The following is a 27,345-nucleotide window of genomic DNA, read 5'->3' as shown; positions in this document are numbered from 1 at the left end:
TGCCCTCTCATCACTTTGTTACCCGAAAAGTGCTTCCTTTGCCATTTGCAGCTCTTGACCTTGCCGCCGGTGTCAGCACGATGCCCAGTTACAATCATCTTTCATCGCCGCTATCACTGCTCCGCCGCGAATGCCTTGGTTACGTAGAGTTGGTCGATTCAACACGAATTGTCTCCGTCCTCGACGAAGTGTCTTCTACTGCCGTCCCTGAACTGAGTGCCCTCTCCGTACCCGACTCAACATGGACTGGTGTGTCCAGCCCATTCATCGCCGAAGATCTGACGCATTCGCAGCGATCTCAACTTCTCGCAATCCTTCAGCACTTCCGCCGTTCTTTCAACGTTGCATAAACATCTCTTGGCCGTGCATCGACGGTCGAGCATTACGTCGACACTGGCTCTCACTCACCGCTGTGACAAAGACCATATTTCTGCTACGGAATGTCGCGTCATTGCAGACTAGGACGATGACATGCTCTGCCGAGGCGTCATTCAACCTTCCCAAAGCCCATGGGCCTCTCCCGTGGGTCTTGTCACAAAAAAAGACGGTTTCATCCGCTTCTGTGTTGATTTTTGACGGTTGAACAAGATTACGCTGAAGGACGTCTACCCATTACCACGCATCGATGATGCTCTGGACTGTTTGCAGGGAGCAGAGTTCTTTTCTTTGCTGGATTTGCGGCCAGGCTACTGGCAGGTTTCGATGGCAGAGGCCGATCGCCTGAAAACTGCCTTTGTTACACCAGACGGCTTGTATGAATTCACCGTCATGCCTTTCGGACTTTGCAACGCACCTGCTACATTCTAAAGAATGATGGATAATGTTCTGCGTGGCCTCAAATGGAAAATCTGTCTTTGCTATCTTGATGACATTGTGGTGTTCGCCCCTGATTTCGCAACGTACCTGCTCCGCCTCCAGCACGTACTCACTTGCTTGACCAACGCCGGGTTGCAACTTAACCTGAAGAAGTGTCGATTTCCAGTTCGTCGGCTCATAATTTTAGGCCATGTCGTGTCAAAGGAGGGCATTCGCCCGGATCCCGAGAAGCTACGTGCTGTTACTGCGTTCCCAAAACCTACCACTATGAAAGAGCTACGCAGTTTTAACAGCCTCTGCTCTTACTTCTGGCGATTCGTTCGAAACTTTGCGTCAATTATGTCACCTCCCACACAGCTCATTGGTGGCGCTAGAGATCTTTCATCTTGGTCTCCAGCGTGTGACGACACCTTCATAACCTTGCGCCGTCTTCTCACGACGCCACCCATTCTTCACCATTTTGACCCTCAAGCGCCAACCGAAATCCATACCGATGCAAGCGGTGTAGGCCTTGGCGCTGTGTTGGCACAGCGTCAACCTGGCCACACAGAATACGTCGTCACACACGCGAGTCACACGTTAGCCAAGGCGGAGACCAATTACAGTGTTACAGAAAAAGAGTGTTTGGCCATTGTGTGGGCGCTTGGCAAGCACTCCGACGCTGACGCACTATCCTGATCGCCGCTTCCCCTGAAGGCCAGTCACGACTCCTCCGGCGAGCGTACATTATCCTCTCTGGACATTGACACTATTGCTGCTGCACAGCGTAATGATCCCTGGACTGCATCTCTGCTTGACCTTCTCTCGGATACGTCGAACGTTCCGGCGTCACGTACGCTTCGGCGCCAAGTTCCTCATTTTGCGATTCGAGACCAGCTACTATATCGACGCAACTATGCCCCAGAGGGACGCACCTGGTTACTCGTCATTCCGAGAATCTTGCAGTCAGAGCTCTGCTCCTCGTTCCACGTCAACCCTCAGTGGGACCACGCGGGAGTCTTCAAGACCTACGAAAGGCTTCGACACCGCTATTACAGGCGGGAAATGTACAGTTTCGTTCTAAAATTTGTCCGCTCTTGTCATGAGTGCCAACGCCGCAAAGCCCCACCGCACAACTCCACTGGTGAACTCCAGCCTTTACAATGCCCATCCCGACCCTTTGATTGCATGGGCATATATCTCTACGGGCCACTTCCGTTGACTCCTACCGGAGACAGGTGGATAATCGTTGTGGTAGACCACTTAAGCCGTTATGCGGAGACTGCTGCTCTACCAAATGCTACAGCGCAGGAAGTCGCCAATTTCATACTTCGCCGTTTTCTCCGTCGTCATGGAGGTCCACGTGAACTTTTAAGCGACAGAGGCCGCGCCTTCTTATCCGAATTCATCGAACAACTGCTTGCTGAATGCTCTATTGTTCATCGTAAATGCACTGCTTATCACCCACAGACTAACGGTACCACAGAACGCTTTAATCCAACTCTTGGTGACATGCTCGCCATGTATGTCTCACCTGATCACTCTAATTGGGACCTAGTTCTTCCGTTTGTCACCTACGCCTACAACACCGCGACTCAGGCCACTACCGGATTCTCACCCTTTTACCTTCTTCACGGCCGTCATCCTTCGCACACCATCGACACCATTCTGCCCTACCGGCCGGACCCATCTGAATGCCTGCCGATCTCGGAAGCCGCCAGACAAGCAGAGGAATGTCGCCAGCTTGCCTGCCGATTCACCTCGGACGACCAGAACCGCCAAAAAGCCGTTCACAATGCCCAGAACTCGACTCCCACTTTTCTCCCGGGCGCTCTCGTCTGGTTGTTAGTGCCACACCGCGTGCCTGGACTCGCTTCAAAACTCCTTCCGAAGTACGACGGGCCATACCGCATTCTCGAGAGAACATCACCCGTTAATTATCTGGTTGAGCCGCTAACGCCATCGTCCGACATGCGACGTCGTAACCACGAAGTCGTTCACGTTCAGCGTCTCAAGCCGTATCACCATTCTACCGTCCTTCCAGAAAACTAAGTCGCCAGGATGGCTCCTTTATTTCCGCGGGGCCATTGTAAGGAAGATGACGAACGTGCGCACAGTAAGCAGCATCGGCAGCATCAAGCGCGCAGCAGAGGCTCGAGCTCGGGAACTGCTTGGTGCATCCTAGAACCGGTGGTCGCTACGAACCCCAATAAATCTCCTTTATAATATTATTTCGTAGTACTGAGGTATTGTTAACATGACACGGAAACTGAATAATGCTAGTTATTCTAAAAAGCTCAGTATTCGTGTGTTGTTACTGAAATCTTTTTACATTTAATTTACAAGCAGTCGGCAGGGGATTTATGAAAAGATTATTAATGTGGTGTTCGTAGTAACAAGGTTTCACTGTATAATGCAGCCGCTTATAGTGCAGCACCGAATATAATGCAGTGTTTGTTTTACTCCACACTATCTTCACACACGACATAATGCATATGCTTACCGCTTATAGTGCAGTCGCACGAGACTAAATATTGGTTATAATGCGGTCACCGGAAATCAAATTGTCGCTATTCCCTCGTCCAGAAGATGAGGCCAATGAGGAGGAACGAGCGAACAAACCAGAAATGAAAGGGAAAAAGATTGCTGGCTAAGCGGGCGCACGGACATTGTTGGCTAGGCGACAGAGAAGCCTTTTGCTCCAGCCACTTGTCAGCCGCATGTAGTCCGCGTCGAATTGACTTGAATTATAGGGTTTTACGTGCCAAAACCACTTCCTGATTATGAGGCACGCCGTAGTGGAGGACTCCGGAAATTTCGACCACCTGGGGTTCTTTAACGTGCACCTAAATCTAAGTACACGGGTGTTTTCGCATTTCGCCCCCATCGAAATGCGGCCGCCGTGGCCGGGATTCGATCCCGCGACCTCGTGCTTAGCAGCCCAACACCATAGCCACTGAGCAACCAGGGCGGGTCAGTCCGCGTTGAATGCCTACACATTGTCGCATTTTGGCTCTTCAGTTTGTGTGCAGAAAGTAAATACAGTCACCGACCAACTTTTTTCAGACAGGGACAGGGTCGCAAAAATGTCTGAATTATGCCGCAGGCTGGTAAAACGAATTTTGACGGTAAAACAAATTTGTTCTTTTTTTTACAACTCCACCAGGGATATATCGGCCAAGGCTGCAAGTGTGATTCGTTAGAATAGTGTTTGCCTGAGCTCGCTGGTTGCACATAGCACAATTGGTTTCCAGCAGAACGTTCCGACACGGACAGGAAGAGACGACAACACATGCTGGACTAGCAACTGAATGTTTATTATTGATTTCCTGCACTTCTTATAGCACAAGACAGCCAATGCTTCTTTTTTGTGTCATGCCGATTATCCAACTCCTGAGGTTGAAATATCATCTTTGCACAAGTAGCCCTTTTTTTTTTTCTGTTAGTAGTATTGATGGTGTACCGATGCAAGATTTCCCGCTTCTTTCAATTGCCACGGCTTCTAAAATTTCGCGCGTCAGCTTGTCTTTACTTTTTCCTAATACTTTCATGTCGTGGAATTGAACAGTATACTGGCGCTGGCGATAATGAAAAGCAAGATGCCCAGCGGAGATTCCTTCCAGAGATGCTGCATGCTCGTGTCCTGTCATTGACACACTTTTGTCCTATATATCGTCGGCCACATAACAAAGATATACAGTCAACGACTGAATTTTCGGACGCCAAAATTTTCGGACATGCCTGATATTTCGGACGTCTTCGCGGCACCGCCACGAGCCCCATAGAATCAATGTATAAGGACATCTGAAGTTTCGGATGCTCGAACCACCCGCCGTCCAATTTTCCGGGCTTTTTGACGCGATGGAAGGCACTCTGGCTCCTCGCGCAGCACCCTTGCGAAGGAAATCGACTTGCAGCCGAAGCATATCACCGCTTTGAACCACAACTAGCCGAATCTAGCCGTCACAAACCGATTTAATCTGGCCACGCTGCCTATGTTCATCGCTGCAAATGGCCGCACTTCCGCTCCGGCGGAGTTTCCGGAGCGGCGCTATTTCGTTTGTTTGCGCAGGCCACGTTTTGGCTAGCATGGTGTGTGGTTGTGCTGTTGTGTCAAGTGTGCTCTGCGACGCTAGGCCTAGGTGCTTCGACGCTCGTCAGCGAACTCCACTGTTCGCAACTTGAGGATTTCGCTTGCCTTCGATGGCCCCCACTCCATCTTCGTCGTCCTCGCCGATGGCATCGAAGCGCGGAACGCAGTACCGTACCCACGGAAATAACCTTTGAACAGTTTGTTGATGCTGACAACGAGCTCAACTTCTGCGCAGAACTGACTGACGAGGGAATAGTCCGTCAGGTTGTGGGGGATTCAGAAGACTCCGATGTTGAAAATGAGGAGCCAATGCCTGCGCCGCCTATAAGCGCCGAGTTGATGCGAGCACTGTTGACTTTTTCATCAGTGTACCGTGCTGACATGACCCTTGCTCAGATCGAGGCGAATATGATCGCATGCAACCGGAACGCCGTCCGAACAACAATCAACAAATTCTTCAAGCCACTGCAGCAATAACACTGGCTGCCCGACGATGCACATGTACTACATAATAAACTGGCAATCGGCTGCATACAGAGTTTTTGAACGCCTCTTTTTATAGCACGTTCATTGATGCTTTGGCAAGGTTTCGGAAGCGTGGTGCTTCGCCCTTTACCTCTAGATCCGAGAAAAAAAAGAAAAAGCGGTTTTTTGCATGCATTCATTTTTTCGAACTGCCTGAATTTTCAGGCGTTTTTATGTTCCTAGAGGGTCCGAAAAATCGGTCGCTGACTGTATCATATATCACCCCTGTTTTGCAGGTAGTGTGCTTCTTCTTGTGGTTTCTTGTGCATTGCTTATTTTGCAGGCCATAATTGACTTGTGCCCACATTGAATACGCCTTGTTTTGTGCTGAGCATACAACTGTGATGGCTTCCTTTCCGGCTATCTTCTTTAGCTTGTGGGTTAGGCCGTGTACATAAGGCACAACGGCGACCTTCTTCCTTTTCCGTAGAACATTTGATTCTTGTTGAACCTTGCTGTTCAAAAGTGTCGTATTCTTTAGCAACCCTTCAACGACTGCTGTAAGCAGACCTTTGGGATAGCCAGCGTTGTTGAGCCTGGTTACCTGGTGCACGAACCTCTCTTTCATTACGTGATGACACGACTTGTTTAGGGCAGCCTGTAGCACTGTGGCCACGATGGCTCATTTTACATTCTTGTAATGGTTGGAAACATATGGCAGGAACCCGTTGCAAGAGCGGGTTTCGTACTTCCAGCATGTGTGCGTCTTTTCGAATTGTGCTGTGTGATTCGTGTTCGCCCGTCGTCGTGACTCTGCAACACTGTCAGTTTAAACACTGTTCCGTAAGTTCATCAGTTCAGATCGTTGCCCACACACAAGCTTTCCACATCCCTACTATACATGCACATGCCAACTTTTGCTATATGTGTTTGCGGTAGTTGCTGGCTGATCGCCTGCAAGCCCCACTTCCCACACACTGCCCTTAGTCTGCACGTGATCTCGCGCCATATCAACATGCATTTGTCTATAGGTACGAACATATATCAGGGGCGAGCTTCCCGTCATAAAATACCACCCGACACCCATAATCAGTTGCCTTATCAACCTTATTGCACTGTCAAGCATCACACTGTGATGCTTGACAGTGCAAGAGAGGAATAATGGACGTCTTTGAGATTGGTTGTACCAAAACTGATTGCACAAGCACTCCTTCTTTGAAACTTTCCGGGAATGAAATTGATTTTCTTGCAACATGGTGGAAGTGCCTCATGTAACACCTGTGTTTTTGTTGTGTTTGTTTTCTCTTGCTTTTTGTAATATAAAAGTCACAGTGTGCTTCTGATTCTGCGACCCTCACCTGCGCTTTCCTGGGTATCTGGTCTCGGAGGTGCAGCGAGGTGTCTGTGTTGAGACGCGACCGGGAGATGGCCACCACATCTGCAAAGGAGCTCTCGGTGGATGAGCCCACTAGCTTTGCCAGGAAGCGCTTGAAGGAGATGATAGCTTGCAGATAGTTTTCCACATCTTGCCCCGCAATGCTGCTAGCAAACACGTCGGCCAGGTTCCCAGCACTGCAGTCCTTCGCCGGTGAAACCAGGTTGAGCGTCCACAGTGGCCGCACAAGACGTGAAAAGTAGACATAGCAGCCATCGTGACGGCCAGAGAACACCACCTCGGCGGTGGACTGTTGCGGCACGATTGGCGTCGACAGCGGTGGCCCCGTTGGCCTCCAGCCAAGTGGCCGAGTCGATTGCATGCCTAGAGGCGAGCCAAAGCTGCTGAGTGGCCGTCCCTGGCTTCCGTGGAGCGGGGTGCTGGCCCACACCGGGGAAGCGAGGAACGACGCGGCCGGCGGCGGCGGCTGCTGTTCCACCAGCTTGGCTTCCCCGCCGTAGCGCAACAACGCCTGGGTGGCCCGCTCAGCCAGCTGCACGTCTGCGGGGTTGCAGGCGAGGACGAGGCAGATGGCACTTGCCTGGACCTCACCATGCAGCGAGAAGAAGGCCCGCACGGCATCTTCAGATGTGGCAGGGTTCTGCAGGAAGCCACGCAGTGTGTCCACAGGCCGAGGCTTCTCGTAAACACTGCAGCTAGTGCGTGAGAGCAGCACAAACTTGTGAGGTCCTTCCATGTGCTGCGTGACCACCACCGGAGGGTCGGAGGGTATGACCACACCGCCAGCCATGCCAATGGTGCACTGCGGCTGCGGGGCATGCTGGGAACTCACGCTGGCCAGGCAGCAGACGCCAGCATCTACTGGTCCAAACGTGGATGACTCCATGAAGCATGGCTGGAACGGGTAGGCATCGGCAGCCAGGGTCCAGAAGACGTCCTTGTCCTCGCTATGGGCAGCCACCAGCACGGTAGTTCCCCGGTGGCAGAGTGCGGTGCGCACGGCACGTACCCGCTGTGGAGGTGCGTGTGAGGTAAAGCCCGGTGGCAGACGAACGTGCAGCAGCGCCAGGGTTGAAGGCCGAGCCTCAGGTCCCCCATGCGAGATGGTCGTCAGGTACAGGCGCACACCTGTCATATTCAAGTGCATGTGAGCCCTCCCTTCAGTGCCTCTCGTGTTCAGAAGAGCTCCCCGTTTCTGAACAAAATGTCACCACGAATTATAAAATAACGAAGGCCTCTATTCAGATGGCATTAGGTGACGTAAGTTCAAGCCAGCTGCTCATGCTAGTCATGGTCATACTTTCATTGAGCATACATTCCTATTTATTTAGTTGGTCTATCGTTAACTTACTTAACCAATAAGGTGTCAATGCAAAGTTGAAAGAGATAATCAGAAATTACCAGTAACAGCACTTAAAGCAAGCTAAGTTTTGTGAGGTTCTTCTTTTCCAAAGGAACAAGAAAGCCCACAGCATTCTTAAAAGTGCCACGTGACAACCTGTCCACATTCCAGAGATTGCAGAAGTCTCAAATGTAAACCTTATCATTGAAGTTGAGGGTGACAGAATCCTGTCATTAAGTACATTGTACATATTACACAAGTTTGAAGCCTGTACTTCACATATGACAAAAACCGATATGCAGAATGATGCTGCCGATGCGTGTGAGGAAAGGAGCTTTACAGCTCACCTTGGTGACGAATATTTGTGTCACGTGGCCACAAAGAATGCAAAGTTTTTTAACTTATTGCTCGGGCAACAGCAAAAATCCGAATGGTTAAATATAGGGGTGTGCTAATACTCTAATATCACCAAATCGAATCAAATAGTGAAAGTGTTAATAATTTGATTTGGGAATCGAATACAACTACGATGTAGAGACCTACACAGTGCCACATGTTGTGCACACCGCGGAGCCCCTTGCGCTTAATGCCATGCAAGCGAGCGCCTCACTCAGTCTTTTTTTTTTTTTTTCAGCTCCAAAGGAGCACTGAGCTGACCTTGAACGGGTTGCCACACCCGACACAAAAAGCTTGGCACTGCGAGCGCACTCCTTGACATTGGCTTGATGAGGTTATCGCACACAAAGCCCTCAAATGCCCCAATTCACAAAATGGCACCGCGTCAGCCGGGGCCACCTCTTTCGGTACAAGGTTAGCAACACGGACAGAGGAAACAGCAATTCATTGTGAAATCAAGTGAGGAGATCGGGCCGATGAGCCGCCAGTAGGCACACAATCGTGTTAGATGCTAATGCAGTGATGAACTTAACACCACTTCAACAGTCATCAATCTAACCCGTACGCCTCATCTTGGGACTGATCACTTATGAGCCACTCATACGAACACAGCAGCAAGCGTTCCGCGATTGCTTGCAGCCCGAGCGATCACCACATCTGCCAGTGACAAATTTTAATCTGTTAGCACTTATTCTTTTATCATTCCATCAATGATCATTAGTACAGAAGGAGGCCCCGGAGTTACAAAAACTGTCAGGGGGACCTCCTATTAGTAATTTAACAATATAGTAATTAATACATTGTGGCAACATAGGGGTGACAGACATCAGAATACACAAAGTTATTGAAGCAAACAACCAAATACAGTAAAACCTCGTTAAACCGTACCCGCTTAAACAGTATTTTTGTTTTAAAAGTAGTAAAGTCAAATCCCCGACTCAGTGGCCACTGAACATAATGTGTTTTGTATCCGCACAAACCGTACCAGCTTATTGCTTACGTATCAGTTAACACGTAGTGTTTCCACTTTTCGTCACACAAACCATAGTTTTATACAATAATTATTAGAGGGAACTCTGGCGCTAGTGTCTACGGGAGCTGCAATGAGAGCGGTTGTACCAGCATGGGAATTATGGGAAGTACATGGATTTGCCTAAACTTCGTCTTTTTGGCTTCAAATGGCTTTGAGACTTTATAAAATTGTCATTTTCAACAATGTACTGCATAATAAATAATTAAATGAACATCATTAATATTGTCCGGCGGCATGATTCGAGCACAAGAACTCCAGCACAGAAGCCTGATATTGAAATGACTAAGCGACAGACGCATGTATTGGCAAGCGAATGAAACGCCCTTATGAATTTATTGTGGGCACGCCAGTGCCTTGAGACGGTTGGCGCATTTCGATTTGGCCACCTGGACAAGCTCAATCGTTGCGATTAATAGCAATTGTGCATGTTTGCGGCATCTTCTGCACTCCGAAGAGTACAGATTGCGCTGAAACTTACACCAATACGATTTATATAGCGTAATATAAAAAGCCACAAGAACGTCTGAATCCACAAGTACGAATATCAGACAAATCCATGTACTTGGCAGCGGCGGCAGCAGCGTGTCTACATCGTCAGCGGCGATACTGCTCCTGTTGCAGATCGTACTTCACTTTCCTGAGCATTCCTGCGGCTGGGAACCTGGAAAAACAACAGTTCTGCTGCTCGGAACCTACGTCATTTTGAAGCCACCACCACCGAGCTTGGTCATCGAATGCCAGGCGTGCTACCGTCTGCGCAATCTACCGTCAGCGCGCTACCGTCAGCCCTGAGACAATCTGCGCAGGCGCTGACTGGGTGCCAGTGCAAAATAAAACGATTGGAGCACTTGGATCGTTCAGCTACTTGGCAGCGGCGGCAGCAACATGTCTACATCATTAACGGCGAAACTGCTCCTGTTGCAGGTTAGTGCAATACAACTTAAGGTTGAAATGGATTGTGCCAAATGCCACTGCCGCTGCTGCCTCATCTGCTGTTATTGATTGCTAGTCTAAACGTACTTTGTGCCATTTTGCTGAAATGTCCAATCACGAAAACCAAGTGTCTAGAGTGTGTTCGTCCTGTAAGTCACCTATTTGTGACGATGGGCCGAGAGTGACATGCATGGAGTGTCTACGCATATTGTTTCGGTAAATGCGCGGGCGTGACAGAGAAATCATTTAAAGCAAAAACAATACTGCAAAGCAATTGTGGCACTGTCTCACGTGCACGGAAAATGTTTCTCGCACAAGTAGCAAAAAGGAAACGGTTCTGATCTCGATGTCAGGCATGCTCTTGCCTCTATCCTCGAGAAACTTGATAATTTGCCAGAATTAACAAAAAAGTGGCAGAAATGGAAGAATCTGTCCAACATATGTCTAAGAAGTTTGAAGAATTTGAAAGACATGTTTCCCGCCAGGACACAAGGCGCTGAAGAAGAAAGCAGCGGAACTAGAAGCAAACGACGACACGACCCAAGTAGTGCAAACATACCTGCAACAAGATGTTAATGACATTGAGTACTGAAGCAGGAAACTTAACTTGGAGATACACGGCATTGCAGTTGCACTTATTAAATGCAATTGCCCCGAAACTTGAAATCCCGCTCTTAACAGCAGAAGACATTCACACAATACACAGATTGCCTGCTCGACACGGTAGGACGCCGAGAATAATCGCACGTTTCGCCAGACAGACAAGAGACTCATGGCTGAAAGCGAAGAACAAAGCCGAAAATGGTGAACCGTGCATCATTATCCAGGAAAACATGACTCGATATAACAGAGACTTGCTTCACACTGCGAAAGGAAGGGCAAAAGATAGTGGTTATCGTTTTGTCTGGCATACGAATGAGAAGATCCTCGTCCGCAAAGATGAATGAATGAATGTCATTCATATCAAAGGAGCAAACGACCTGGACCATCTTAAATAAGCCCTGCGTAAGCACAGTATGTAAAGAAAGAAAAAAAATGATACAGTGTCCGTATCACCTTCCGACTGACCTGAACTGCATTGCTTCGTCTTTTTCATGTGCATCCATTAAAGCGGTGCATATGAATGCACGATCAGGGCAAAATAAAGCATAATCGCTAGAAGAGTTCTTTAGGGAATTTCAATTTTAGTTCTCCGTGATAATGTTGGGTAAAACCTGGAGCTTTAGTGCAGATGTCTAGAAAATTGCAAATTATAGAACATACTACCTTAACAGACCTTTTGGTCGTAGCGGGGGAGTTGCACTACTGCTGGGTGTGAATGAAAATTGTGGAATTCTGAGCCCATTCAGTACAATTACACCGGATTATGAGATAATGTCATTGTGTTTGGGTAAATTCTTTTACTCTGTCTGTTACCGCCCACCAAGCGAAAATGCAGCTTCTTTTGTTAATTTCTATGACGATTTTTTGTGGTACGTAGCAGACGGTGGTTACACGCTTAGTACTGCTGGAGGTGATTTCAACATTAATGTGAGCAGTGATAATCATTGTACTAGAGAATTCAAGATGTTATTGGCTTCGAATGGTTTTTTATGTGCTCGAAATACCTACTAGAATAACAGTTGAAAGTCAGTCTACTTTAGATTTGTTCATTACTAATTTCTCCCATCCTAAAATCAACACTGGTGCCTTATCATGCCCTATAAGCGACCGTCTACCAGTGTTCTTGTGCATGGAGACGGTAACCCAAACACGGTATTACATACCAACGTGTAACCAATGTTACTCTTGATGATTTTCGGGATGCTGTTAAACAAGTTGATTTGAAGCACATTGCTTGCCTTAAGAATGCCAATGAAGCCTATAATAAGTTTATTGATCTCTTAACAGCTATACCACTCCTACTGTCCCTCTAAAACATGTAAACAATCTCGAAAAACTCGCAAACCCTGGATCACCCCTGAATTGCGAAATGAAATTAAGTATAAAAATAAGCTATTCAGGTTTATAATGACACGAGCGGCAGATCTGCATTTATTTAAACAGTTTCAAAATAGCTTAACAAAGAAACTGCGATCAGCTCGAACGGAATATTACTCCACATATCTAAACTTGAAGAAGGGCCGCCATGATGTGATTTGGACGCGTCTAAACTCATTGCTACATCGTAATCAGTCACAAAACCATGTGCGCAATTTAAATATTGGTGGTAAAGAGCTAACGGGAACACTGAACTCGCAAACGCCTTCGATGATTCTTTTACAAAAAGAAAAACTAATGGGTGTTTGTAGGACATATATTACATAAACTTTCATAATGAGAATACAATATTTTTAGATCCTGTGACAATGGATGAAATACTAACTGTTATACTCAGCCTAAAAAACAGCAGATGCCGAGATATCGACAACATTCAGATAAAGCCTGTAAAATTGGTTGCAGATATCATAGCGCCAACCATCACACATATTTTTAACCTTTGTTTAGCTACATTGGTATTTCCAGAACAAATGCAGATTGCAAAAGTAACTGTTTTATTTAAAAATAGAGATAGAAATGATTTCAGCAATCATATACCTGTCCGTACTACCTGTCTTCTCCAAAGCACTACAGAAAATTTATAGATAAATACAATTTGCTAACACCATGTCAATTCGGATAATAAAAAAACAAATAGACTGAACTGGCGCTTTTAGAACAAAAAAAGTATATTCTGTCACAATTTGAAAACAGATCTTTCGTAATTGGGATGTTCGTTGACTTCTCAAAAGCGTTTGATATTGTAAACCATGAATTACTTCTAGAGAAACTATGGTACTGCGGAATCCGAGGACAGGCTGCAAAACTAATAAAATATTACTTGTCTAAAAGGCAACAAATGGTAAACATACATAATGCATACTCAGAAGTAAAACCTGTTTATTCTGGTGTCCCACAAGGCAGTATATTAGGACCACTATTTTTCAACATTTACCTTAATAACATTGCAAACATTAACCCAAATGCCAGATTTATAATATATACAGATGATACAAGCATTTTTTTCTCCGAAAATGACATTCACAAACTGATACAATCGTGCAACGCGACGATGATCTCGCTGGAAAAATGGTCCCAATCTAATCATATGCGTGTTATGAGAGCAAGACAAAAGCGGTAATCTTCAGGCCGAAAAATAAACCGGTTCCTCCACACAAAAGTATCCTATTGACACGTGTACTTATCTGTATCGGGCAACCACGTTTCGCCGCGTAACAAATGTAATCGCACAGCGTGGGACGCGCCTGCGTGTATCCGAAGTTTCTGGAAAGTTATCGATGCTTCTATCCGCTGTCTGTTGTCGCCGAACCTTATGTTATCTGATCTCATCGCGTGACGCGAATGGTGTAGAACTTTGTGGAAGGCAGGCGGGTTCCAACGATTAGTCTGGAACATTCGATGACTGCTCTATAAAAGCCGACGCACTTGACCCGCTGATCAGATTTTCGACGATCGCCGACTGTGTTCGCCGCTATCGTTGTGCTTTAAGTGTAGCCTGTCTTGTGGGCACAGGTTCGCCCAATAAAAGCTACTCTTGTCTTTCACAGTACTGCTACTGTGTTCTTTAACGTCACTACCACGTGACATCTGGTGGAGGTGCTTTTGGTCCATGTACCGGACGCCCCCGACAAGCCGTGATCCAAGCCCGGACCGTAAAGAGAGCACCAACGTAGTCACGGACCATCGAGTAAGCCGTCGTCTACAACAGTTGCCCCCGGAACACGGACTTCTACCTGAGAAGACCAAGAAGATCGTGGCCAAGACAACCCCAATGGCTGCCCCAGCGACCCCCGTTGTCCTACAACAACCTCGGGACCCACCGACCTTCCATGGAGCAGCAACTGAAGACCCGGAATCCTGGCTGGAGACGTACGAGCGAATCGCGACTTTCAACAACTGGGACTCCGACGACAAGTTGCGGCATGTATACTTCGCCCTAGAAGACGCCGCCAGAACGTGGTTCGAGAACAGGGAGTCGACATTGACAACATGGGACCTGTTCCGTACCGGCTTCCTGCGCACCTTTACAAGCGTCGTGCGCAAGGAAAGGGCCGAAGCTATGCTGGACGCCCGAGTGCAGCTACCTGACGAGAACGTCGCCATATTCACGGAAGAAATGAACCGCCTGTTCCGCCACGCCGACCCGGATATGCCCGAAGAGAAGAAAGTCCGCCTTCTCATGCGTGGCGTGAAGGAAGAACTTTTCGGCGCAATGATACGAAGTCCACCGAAGACCGTAGAAGAGTTTCTTCACGAGGCCACCAGCATCGAGAAGACACTCGAAATGCGGAACCGGCAATTCAACCGCCGCACGAACTCTACCAACTACACAGGAATTCAGTCACTGGCCACCGACGACCTGCGCGAGACTATCCGAGCGGTCGTGCGGGAGGAACTACAAAAGCTGTTCCCGTCACCGCAGACTCAAGTGGCTTCGATTGCCGACGCCGTACGTGAGGAGCTCCAACAACAACTCGGAGTAGCCCCTGAATCGCCGCAGCCTCAGCCGCAAGCGATAACATACGCCGCTGTAGCCCGCCGTCACGTTCCCTTTCCGCGCCCGCGGCAGGGCCCAGTGACGACACAGTTCCGTCGTCCACCACCAACCCCGCCGCCAGCACCGCCAACCCGTCACCCCACGCGGCATTCCAAGGAAGACTGACGTTTGGCGTGCCCCTGACCATCGCCCGCTTTGCTATCACTGCGGAGAAGCCGGGCACATCTATCGCCGATGCCCATACCGGGAGATGGGACTCTGAGGGTTCGCCGTGAACGCGCCGCGACCACAGATTGGCGAACGACCTCGCGATATCGCCGACTATCTCGCCGCCACTCAGTGGAGCCCTCGACGACCGTCCCGTTCGCCGTCACCAGGCCGTTACCTGTCGCCGCAGCGCCGACCATACACTGGCCCAACCAACCGGTCTGCGAGCCCATATCCGGAAAACTAAAAGCAGCAACCGATGGAGGTGCGGTTGCTGTTCGTCGAACTGACGAATATCCTCCGACGCCGACGGAGCCGCCGAAGAGACCATCTCCACGACATAATAATGACACGCCGCCGTCCCGACGAAGTCAGAAAGCCAAGACTACACCGACAAATGACTACGTGACGACGCGACGTTCCAGCTTCACTTTTACACGACGCAGCCGTGATCCGACGCCAAGACCCAACTGCAACGCCAGACGAAGAACCACCGACCTCGACGTACTTCTCGACGGCCACGCAGTCACTGCCTTAGTCGACACAGGGGCCGATTACTCCGTAATGAGTGGACACATCGCCGCCCAGTTGAGGAAGGTTAAGACTGCATATGAGGGCCCCCAAATTCGGACCGCTGGAGGACACCTCATTACGCCGACTGGAATCTGCACGGCAAGAATTACCATTCATGACCGGACTTACCCTGCCACCTTCGTTATCCTCCAACAGTGTTCACGAGACGTCATTCTCGGTATGGACCTCATGAACCAACACGGCGCAATCATCGACCTGAAGTCGAAGTCTATAACGCTGTCGGAAGATAAAGCGACACCGCCGGAGAGCCCTCGTAGTCGCCACGCCTTGAGTGTGCTCGAAGATCAAGTGAGCATCCCGCCTCGCTCCAGCATTGTTATTTCGGTCGGCACAGAAACACCCGCTGACGTAGAAGGCGTCATCGAAGGCGACCAACATCTATTGCTAGACCGTGAAATTTGCGTCGCAAGAGGGATCGCTCGACTGCATGGAGGGAAAACTGAAGTGTTGCTGACAAACTTCAGCCAGGAGTTCAAGCACATCAACAAGGGCACGACGATCGGGTACACTGAGGAAATTCTGGAAACCAGTAATGCGTTTGTCCTCTCGGATTCCGCCGCATCTGCCCCGACGACCATGGTTCCCGAACCAAACTACGACATTAATTCAAGTCTCCCCATGGGCAAGCAGCAACAGCTCAGAAGTCTGCTCCGACGATACAAAGCCTGCTTTTCGACATCATCGAGGATTCGACAAACACCAGTCGCCAAGCATCGCATAATCACCGAGGAGTGCACTCGACCACTCCGCCAGAGCCCTTACCGAGTTTCGCCGCGAGAACGTGAAGCTATAAGAGAACAAGTCGACGAAATGCTGCGCGACGACATCATCCAGCCGTCGAAAAGCCCGTGGGCGTCCCCTGTTGTCCTGGTGAAGAAAAAGGACGGAACCCTACGTTTCTGCGTCGATTATCGTCGTCTGAACAAGATCACGAAGAAGGACGTATACCCCCTCCCACGGATAGACGACGCATTGGATCGGCTCTGCAACACTAAATACTTCTCGTCGATGGACCTCAAGTCTGGCTATTGGCAAATAGAAGTCGACGAAAGAGATCGCGAAAAGACCGCCTTCATCACCCCGGACGGCCTCTACGAATTCAAGGTTATGCCATTTGGACTGTGCTCGGCGCCCGCAACGTTCCAACGGGTGATGGACACGGTTTTAGCAGGATTGAAGTGGCAGACCTGTCTCGTTTATTTGGATGACGTCGTTGTCTTCGCCGGCAATTTCAACGATGACCTTAGGCGGCTTGCAACAGTACTAGAGGCCATCATGTCATCAGGACTTACTCTGAAGCCGGAAAAGTGCCACTTCGCTTACGAGGAGCTTCTATTTTTAGGCCACGTCATCAGCAAATCTGGAGTCCGCCCCGACCCGCAGAAGACAGCTGCCATCGCAAAATTCCCGCAGCCCATCGACAAGAGACAGTGCGTAGATTCCTTGGCATGTGTGCCTACTACAGGCACACATGGACTTTTGGTCAAGGACTTTTCATGCATCGCGGAGCCGCTAACCCATCTAACCAAATGTGATGTCGAGTTCAAGTGGGAAACGCCGCAGGCCGACGCATTTCAAGAACTCAAACGACGCATGCAGTCGCCGCCCGTACTTGCGCACTTCGACGAGCACGCCGATACCGAAATTCACACTGACGCCAGTAGCCTAGGCCTCGGTGCCGTCCTAGTCCAGAGAAAAGATGGATATGAACACGTGATAGCTTACGCTAGCCGGTCGTTGTCAAAAGCGGAAGGCAATTATTCTACAACCGAAAAGGAATGCCTCGCCATCGTTTGGGCTACAGCGAAATTTCGCCCTTACCTATATGGCAGGCCATTCAAAGTGGTCAGCGACCATCACGCGTTGTGTTGGCTAGCTAACTTAAAGAACCCTTCAGGACGGCTGGCACGGTGGAGCCTCAGACTACAAGAATATGACATCACTGTAACATACAAGTCCGGACGAAAACACTCAGATGCCGATTGCCTATTACGCGCCCCCATTGACCCGCCGCCGCAAGATGACGAGGATGACGACGCCTTCCTTGGCATAATAAGCGCGGAAGATTTCGCCGAACAACAACGAGGGGACCCGGAGCTAAAAGCCCTAGTCGAGTATTTGGAAGGGCACACCGACGTTGTCCCTAGGGCATTTAAGCGCGGGTTGTCGTCGTTCACGCTACAAAACAACCTGCTCGTGAAGAAGAACTTCTCACCAGTCCGCGCCAGCTACCTTCTTGTTGTACCGTCAGCGCTGCGTCCAGAAATACTGCACGCCCTACACGACGATCCAACCGCTGGGCACCTCGGATTCTCCCGTTTGCTGTCGAGAATACAGGAAAGGTATTACTGGCCGCGTCTGACCGCCGACGTCGCCCGTTACGTCAAGACATGCCGAGACTGTCAACGACGCAAGACACCACCGACAAGGCCAGCAGGATTACTACAGCCGATAGAACCTCCTCGCCGACCATTCCAGCAGATTGGGATGGATTTGTTGGGGCCGTTTCCGATATCAACATCCGGGAATAAGTGGATCGTCGTGGCGACGGACTATCTCACCCGATTTGCTGAAACTAAAGCTCTACCAAAAGGCAGCGCAGCCGAAGTGGCGAAATTTTTCGTCGAGAACATCCTGCTGCGACATGGTGCCCCAGAAGTCCTCATCACCGACAGAGGAACGGCTTTTACAGCAGAGCTCACGCAAGCCATTCTGCAATACAGCCAGACAAGTCACAGGAGGACAACTGCCTACCATCCGCAGACGAATGGTCTCACGGAGCGCCTGAACAAGACCCTCGCCGACATGCTAGCAATGTACGTCGACGTCGAGCACAAGACGTGGGATGCGGTCCTGCCGTACGTAACATTCGCTTATAACACGGCGGTACAAGAAACAACACAGATCACGCCATTTAAGCTGGTTTACGGCAGGAACCCGACGACGACGCTCGACGCTATGCTGCCGCACGTCACTGACGAGGAAAATCTTGACGTCGCTTCCTATCTCCAGCGCGCCGAAGAAGCTCGACAGCTCGCCCGCTTACGGATCAAGAACCAGCAGCGTACCGACAGCCGACAGTACAACCTGCGACGACGCTTCGTCGAGTACCAACCCGGCGACCGTGTTTGGGTATGGACCCCGATACGCCGACGAGGACTAAGTGAGAAGCTACTGCGACGCTATTTCGGACCCTACAAGGTTATCCTACGTATTGGCGCACTGGACTATGAGGTCGTGCCAGATGGCATTTCGCTATCACAGCGGCGCCGGTCACGACCTGAAATAGTCCACGTTGTGCGACTCAAGCCGTACTACCAGCGTTAATGAACTTTGGGGCTTCGCGTAACTGACCTTTGGACTTTGTTTCTTTTCATTGTTTTGTTACTTATGTTTAATAGGTGTCCTTTTGTGTTTCGCTCTCTTATATTTATAGCATCGGGACGATGCTTTTTAAGAGGGGGGTATTGACACGTGTACTTATCTGTATCGGGCAACCACGTTTCGCCGCGTAACAAATGTAATCGCACAGCGTGGGACGCGCCTGCGTGTATCCGAAGTTTCTGGAAAGTTATCGATGCTTCTATCCGCTGTCTGTTGTCGCCGAACCTTATGTTATCTGATCTCATCGCGTGACGCGAATGTTGTAAAACTTTGTGGAAGGCAGGCGGGTTCCAACGATTAGTCTGGAACATTCGATGACTGCTCTACAAAAGCCGACGCGCTTGACCCGCTGATCAGATTTTCGACGATCGCCGACTGTGTTCGCCGCTATCGTTGTGCTTTAAGTGTAGCCTTTCTTGTGGGCACAGGTTCGCCCAATAAAAGCTACTCTTGTCTTTCACAGTACTGCTACTGTGTTCTTTAACGTCACTACCACGTGACACTATTTAGCTCCAAACAAATAGAAATAGTTCATCATTTTAAATGTCTCGGTGTAGTATTTTCTTCAACTATGTCAGGGACAGCATGTGTGGACCAAGTTGTCAAGCAATTAGCTAGAATAACTGTCGCAATTGGCTGCATTAGATACATTCTTCCTAAGCCAATTAAACTGCTTCTTTACAACTCATTATTTTATTCTCACATTAAGTATTGCAAGCTGGTATGAGGCACTGCAACACCGCCCTGTCTACAGAAAATTTATATATTGCAAAAAAATTTATTCGCAATGTCTTTAATGCAAATTATGGAACCACCACCAAACGCTTCTTTCTTGAAACTGGTATAATCAAAATCTTAAATTTGTATCAGTATAGGCTCAGCGTTCGTTTCAAAATAGAAACAAGAAATAATATAAGCAACACTCGGCATCTAGCAAACTTACAAGAAAATAAAAAGAGTTACTCTTTCAGACACCCCGAAAACTGGTTGGTGCCAATGGCACGCATCAATACCGGGAAAGAGTGCCTTCAACACACACTTTCTTCCCTTCGCGACGCGTACGAATCTGCTAACATCAACTTGTTTACCTGTAGCCAACAAGATATACGTGCCATATGCAATTCATATGCAAAAGAATGTAAGTACCACTGAGTAATCTTTAGGTATAGTTAATGCTTAATATAGGATGCTTTCTTTGTTCTATTCTTATTGTGTCCATTATTCTTTGTCATTTGTGCTGTTACTTGATGAATGTTATTTGACAATTATCTTAAGTGTAATCACGCTTGTGATGAAGTAACTTGGTTTCTGCACATATAAGTGCAGATAAGATTTTGTAGTCTTCTTACGTTTTGCTAATTGTTTATTTATTTTTTAATCTTATTTAACATGAAGCCATCATGTCTGCAATGAGATTGCCTGTCCCTGCTTCGTTGTATATCGGGACTGCGGCCGAGTCAAGCTGTTTATGACAGCTTTTCCAGCATCTCCCCTGTCTCTATTTTTGAGGCAGAAATAAATTATTATTATTATTATCACTTCCCATCATTCCCATGGTGGTACAATGACTGCAGTGCCAGAGTTCCCTCTAGTAATTATTGTAGGTGTAATGAAGAAGAGCACAAGGACAGATCGTCTGTTCCATGCCTGCAGTGCAACCAGTGGGCCAGCCGGATCGCCAGTGCTTAGCACGAGTGTGAGCCGTTCGAGCAACCAGCTGTTCTTGCTCTGCGTCACCTGCCTTCTCGGTTACAAACAGACACTACCATCTGAACTGTTCAATACACCCCATTACAATTGGTGGAGGTGCGGTGTATTTAAGAACACCTACACCCTGGAACTCCGGTCTCGAACTCTACCTCCCTTCATGCCCGACTCTCCGCAGCCGACGTCGCTGCCACCCTCCACTGCCGGCTCTAGCACTGTCCCGCAATGCCATCCAGCGATTTTCAGCGGTACAAATGAGCAGGACGTCAATGACTAGTTGTCTACCTACGAACGGGTGAGCTTGCACAATCGATGGGACGATACCGCCAAGTTAAATGCCGTCATCTTCTACCTTGCGGGAGTGGCTCACCTGTGGTTTAAAAATCACGAAGCCGACTTTCAGTCCTGGTCTACATTCAAGACCAGTTTCACTGAAGTTTTCGATCGCCCCGCCGTCCATAAGTTGCACGCAGAGAAGCGGTTACGAGAGCAAGCACAACAAACCGGTCAAACATTCACCTGTTATATCGAATAGGTTCTAGACCTATGCTAACGTGTGGATGCTCCTATGCCCGAAAATGACAAATTGAAGCATATTTTGAAGGGCATTGCCGATGACATTTTCCAAATGTCATCGGCGACGACGTTTGACCAGGCGTCCCTCAGTGGCTGACGAGGCCCTCTCTACCATGACAGTCTTCTCTGATCGCTCTCCCCTGCTCCCACAAATCCAAGCTTTCGTGTGGGAGGAAGTTGCACATCAGCTTTCTCTACTACCCTTCGCTAAGCTACCCCAACAGCAGCTGCTGCCACAACAGCCACCTACATAGCTCACCCCTAGGCTCTGGCGGGTTAGTTGCTGAGGCTCTACCAATGCTGCATCAGCAGTAGCCTGTCATTGCCCCACTTACGCATCCGTCGCAGCCTCCTCGTCAACCACTCGTTGCGCGACATGCACAGCCGCTACCACCCATTCATCATACCGTTCATCAACCTCAGGGTGTCTACCAAGTTGTCATTTCCAAATTCCCTGAGTTTTCCAGGTTTTCCCCGAGTGCCTTTGCCAAATTCCCTGAGCGACACAGAACTTTGTTTTATGTCAAGAGACGGGCGGACACCATGTCGCCCGATGGTGTCACTTTCTAGTAAGCATGCTACAAAATAAAGAAAAACAACTTAATCCAGCTTGAATAGTAAGAGGTATTGTTTATTTTATTCAAAAAGAAAACAGAATGGTGGAGTTAGTAAAATGCACAGCGAAAAAAAGATATATTGGAAAAAATGCGTAAAACTCATAGTGAGACATTCTCAAATACGAATAAAAACGAAATGTATACAGAAGCAAACATTTTCCAAGATGAGCTATTTCTATCAATTTTATCCCAAGGTGCTGGAGACTCTATATAAAAGGCAAGTCAAGGCGGGAGAATGCCTCTGAATTTTATAGTGACCAATTGTTATTACATAGCAACTAATATTCATTAATTGTACAGTGAGCCGTGCTATGTTTCTTCAATAAATATATTGAATTACGCGCTCAAGTTACTTGCAAAGGTTAATTATTGGGCCCAAGCATTACAACAAGGGAAGAAATAATATTTTGCGATGACTACCGAAACCCCCCACTTAGCTTTCGTGAAGGCCCTCTTTGAAGGGACGTCAAAGAAAGCAATGCCTTCGTGAAAGCGATCGTTTGAAGCGATATATATTTCACTGAGAAGTGGAATGGCTGTACCTTAAAAGAGCAGAATGTGCACTTTACTTAAAGCCTAATGTTCACTGTCTATTCCTTGTAACCACTACACAGTAATGGCAAAAATAAATTGCGTTCGCAAATGTCATGCTGTGACTGAAGGGGATATTACGAGATTCGCAGTTTGTTTCTCCGGTGTTCTCGGTGAGCTAAACAAGGCATCTTGTTTGCTTCTAGGGGAAATTAGGGGCATGGTATGGATAACGTGTCGGCAATGATCCGAATGGGTGGGTTAAATGAGCATTTTCAAGCAGAATAGGTATACAAGTGGTCCATAGCTTTATTGGTCTGTTTTACGAGCGGTGTAAGACAGACTGCTGCACTTGCACAATTACAATAACTGAGATAAAATTGTGCGAACATAAGGGGAACAATGCGCAAGTTTATGTGCGATGGTAAATGCATGTTGATCAAATACAGCATCAAAAAATTGTGAACAAGTGTTCGAAATTATCATGCTACTACTATCGTAGCTCCTGAGATTATTCAGGCCTGATTCTGATGAGCCTGATTAGCTACTGAGCTGAAATTATCATGCTAGTGCTACCGTAGCTACTGCTATCGTACCAAGAGAAGGAAAGTGCAGTAGAGAACGGCAGAAGACTAGATGGAGTGACGAAATTAGGAAATTTGCGGGTGCTATTTGGAATCGGTTGGCGCAGGACAGCGGTGATTGGAGATCGCAGAGAGAGGCCTTCGTCCTGCAGTGGACATGAATAGGCTGATGATGATGATGATGATGATACACACACACACACACACACACACACACACACACACACAGAGCGAAAGGTCAAACCGTCTGCGGTTTGCCACCCCCCCCCCCCCCCCGCACACACACTAGAAATAATTGGTACGCCACTGCATGTCTTTTACTGCCGCAGCACATCAGAAAAAGCTATGAAAGGTCTGCCAGTACACTTATTAGGCACATCGGTGCTCATCGTGTGACAGGAGGCAGCAGGTGCACGCGCGTTTAATTAAGGAATACATACTGTGTACCGTGACAATTGCCCCTTCCGACGCTTGTTGAGCTTCACCGCAATAATTTGCGCACGCTTCATAGCGTTATATTTCTGTAGTGAGGCGAAGCTGACTTTCGGCATTATGCAACGCGTCGTGCTTTCCGAGCTTCGAAGCCAATCGCGAGGACCACAAAGGCGGAGTCAGTGCCAGTGCTGACAGCGGCGAATTCTTTCAATGAAAAACACGGCGAAGAACGGCAAGAAGCTTAATAGCGAACGCAGAAGCAGCTAGGCCTAGCGTTGCTGCGGTGGTGGCCACGGCTGCCACCGGATCTGCGTGCGAGAGCGCCGGTTCGAGGAGCCACGAGGTAATCAAAACTGCGGTGGTGGTGGTGGTTTTAGTAATGCCATTTCGGACCTGCCATGACGGCAAGAAAGTCAGGAAAATCGGATGGCGAAGGGTTCTTGCATCAGAAATTTAAGCCGTTATTAAACATAGGCTCCATGGGGTACGTACGTAGTGGTGCTGCGAAGCCATCCGAATTATCGGGCGTTCGGAAAGTCGGTCGTTGACTAAACACTGGCAACTCTTCCTACTCGAGCTGGCTTTACTACAACTTTCTTTCCCTTTCAATAAAATTACAGCTAATTTTCCCTGATAGAAGCACAAATTCCTTGAGTTTTCCCTGAGTTTTTCCAGACTATTGAAAATCCCTGAGAATTCCCGGTTTTCCCGGTTGGTAGACACCCTGAACCTGTTCCTGCCTTTGCTAATCCTTGGCGCACGCAAGACAACAGGCTCATATGTTATGCCTGCGGTATTCCCAGTCATGTTGCACGACTCTGCCGCTGCCGCATGCTGCACTCTGATGGGTTTGCCGTCGTGCAACCTTTCCACGACACTTATTTTAGCCAGCAGTCGAACAGACCACCAGCCGAGCGCCCGGTCCTTACACGTCGTTCACCTTCCCCGCGTCGCCGCTCGTTGTACCCCATGCGTCGGCGCCCTTCACCCCCGCAAGAGGAAAACTAAGTGCCGCAGTTTGGGAGGCAGGAACTACATCGTCATCAATCTGTACAAGTCCTCCATTGTCGCCTTCGAACGTTGTCGACCTTACTGTTGACGGCGTCCCTATGTTGTGCTAATTGATACTGGAGCAGCCGTGTCTGTCCTAACCGAACACCTCTCTCGCGCTTTACGAATAGTTACAATGCCACTTTTGGGGTTTTCTCTTCGCACAGCAAGCGCCCAGCCAGTTCAGCCTTCAGCAGCATGCACAGCTAGAGTTGTTATTCAGGGAGTTTTCTATATTGTGGAGTTTGTGGTTCTGCAGTCCTGCTCTCACGACGCGATACGTAAGTGGGACTTTCTTTCGCGAAATAACACCGTCATCAATTGTGCACGTGCTGAAGTCCAATTATCGCCTCTGTGTGACGTGCCCCTCATCGGCGCCACTTCTCTTCCCGCTAAGCTAGTCCTTCGGGAAGACATCGCCATACCGCTGTACTCGTCTGCCGTGTTTCCCGACTTCTGTGGCGCTTTCTCTGAAGGCACTGTCTTCTTCACTCCTTCGGAACTCTTCATAACCCGCAAAGATGTTCCCCTCCCTTTCGCCAGGCTTGACATTTCAGCCGGTTTCAGCTCCATCGTTGTCTGCAATCTGCTTCCTACAGCCCTGAAGGCTCTTTGGGGCAAAGCAGTTGGTCATGTTCAGCCTCTTGATGACATGTTTGTAACTGACGTGCCGGATGCTTCGTATGAAGAGCTCACTGACTTCTGTGCATTTTCGACTTCTGCTCCGCCATCACCTGACTTATTCGCACCTTTCATTGCCTATGAGCTTGCTTCCTAGCAGCGCTCCCAGCTTCTTCACCTGCTTGCCCAGTTCCGCTCTTCTTTTGATGTTGCTCAGCCTACTCTGGGTCGCTCGTCAACCGCCAGCCACCACATCGACACTGGCTCCAACGTGCCATTGTGGCAGCGCCTGTACCGCGTCTCTGCCAAGGAGCATCAGGTGATCAGTGAGCACGTGGACGACATGCTTCAGTGCGGCGTCATTCGACCTTCCAATAGCCCGTGGGCATCACCGGTGGTTCTAGTCATAGAAAAAGATGGTTCCATTCGGTTCTGCGTCGATTATCGTCGTCTTAATAAGATAACGCGAGAAGATGTCTACCCTCCACCGCGCATTGACGACACTCTGGACAGCTTGCAAGGCACTGAATTCTTCTCTTCGTTGGATTTACGCTCAGGCTACTGGCAGGTCCCGATGTCAACAGTTGATCGACCTAAAACTGCATTCATTACTCCAGATGGTTTATACGAATTTAATGTGATGCCATTTGGCCTATGAAATGCGCCTGCTACGTTTGAACGAATGATGGACAATATCTTGCGCCGCCTAAAATGGAGCACATGTTTATGTTACCTCGACGACATCGTTGTGTTCGCCCCTGATTTCAGCATGCATCTTCTTCGCCTTAGGCAAGTATTGACGTTTGACCAACGCAGGCCTGCAACTGAACCTGAAAAAGTGCCAGTTCGCCGGGCACAAGCTCATGATTCTAGGTCACACCGTATCACAAGATGGCATTTGCCCCGACCCATCAAAGCTTCGCGCTGTGGCAGAGTTTCCTAACCCTAAGACACTCAAAGAATTCCACGCCTTCACTGGCCTCTGTTCTTACTTCAGACGATTTGGTCGCAATTTTGCCTCGATTATATCACCTCTGACACAACTCTTAAGTGGCACCAACGACCTATCCACCTGGTCTCCTGCATGCGACACCGCATTCGTGACCTTGCGTCGTCTCCAGACGTCTCCGCCTATACTGCGACACTGCGACACTACGACCCTACCGCTCCAACTGAAGTGCATACTGATGCTAGTGGTATTGGCCTTGGCGCTGTCCTTGTACAGCGCAAGCCTGGCTACTCTGAGTACGTCGTTGCTTACGCCAGTCGTGCGCTGACCAAAGCAGAACACAATTACAACGTCACAGAAAAAGAATGCCTGGGCATCGTTTGGGCACTTGGGAAGTTTCGTCCTTACTTATACGGCAGGAATGTGGTTACTGACCATCCACACCCTTTGTTGGTTATCCTTTTTAAAAGACCCGTCTGGACGCCTTGCCCGCTGGGCTCTGTGCATTCAAGAATACAACATATGTATAATCTACTGCTCAGGTCGCAGGCACACTGACGCTGACGCTCTGTCCCGCTCTCCGCTGCCAGCCAACACGGCCTCCCTCTCCACCATTGAGGCGGTATCCTCAGTCAACATCGACACCGTCGCGTCAGAACAGCGCAAGGATCCTTGGGTGGCCTCTCTTGTGGATCTCCTTTCTGGCTCACCTGCATCTCCCATCTCTCCCTGCGTCACCAGGCTGCCCATTTCGCTGTCCGGGATAACCTCTTGTATCTTTGCAACTACCAGCCCGATGGTCACAAGTGGCTGCTGGTTATCCCTAAGACTTTGCGTTTCGACATGTGCGCGTCTTTCTGTACTGACCCACAATGTGCACACACAGGCGTTTTGAAGACATCTGAGTGCCTGCGGCAACGGTACTACTGGTGAGGAATGTTTACTTTTGTCCAAAAGCTTGTCCGCTTGTGCCCGCAATGCCAACGCCGCAAATCTCCGCCTCATCCAGTTCACGGTTTATTACAGCCGCTTGTGTGCCCTGCTCGTGCCTTCGAACGTGTGGGAACGGACCTGTACGGGCCTTTACCGCTAACACCTGC

At 48.9% G+C, this 27,345-nt stretch overlaps 1 protein-coding gene across 1 annotated transcript in view; it reads right to left on the bottom strand.

Annotated features, from left to right (window-relative positions):
- Nup154 (nuclear pore complex protein Nup154) overlaps nucleotides 1-27,345 on the bottom strand; it is a 308,861-nt gene that overhangs the window by 170,108 nt on the left and 111,408 nt on the right. Inside the window, exon 5 of the mRNA XM_050174549.3 lies at nucleotides 6,712-7,877. Coding sequence (XP_050030506.2) covers nucleotides 6,712-7,877 — 1,166 coding nt within the window. The remainder of the gene's footprint in view (nucleotides 1-6,711; nucleotides 7,878-27,345) is intronic.

Source organism: Dermacentor andersoni, chromosome 8, assembly GCF_023375885.2.
Source record: "Dermacentor andersoni chromosome 8, qqDerAnde1_hic_scaffold, whole genome shotgun sequence".
NCBI classification, from domain to species: Eukaryota; Metazoa; Arthropoda; class Arachnida; order Ixodida; family Ixodidae; genus Dermacentor; species Dermacentor andersoni.
Note: the sequence above shows the minus strand (reverse complement) of the source record. Positions and strands in the feature narration are given on the sequence as shown.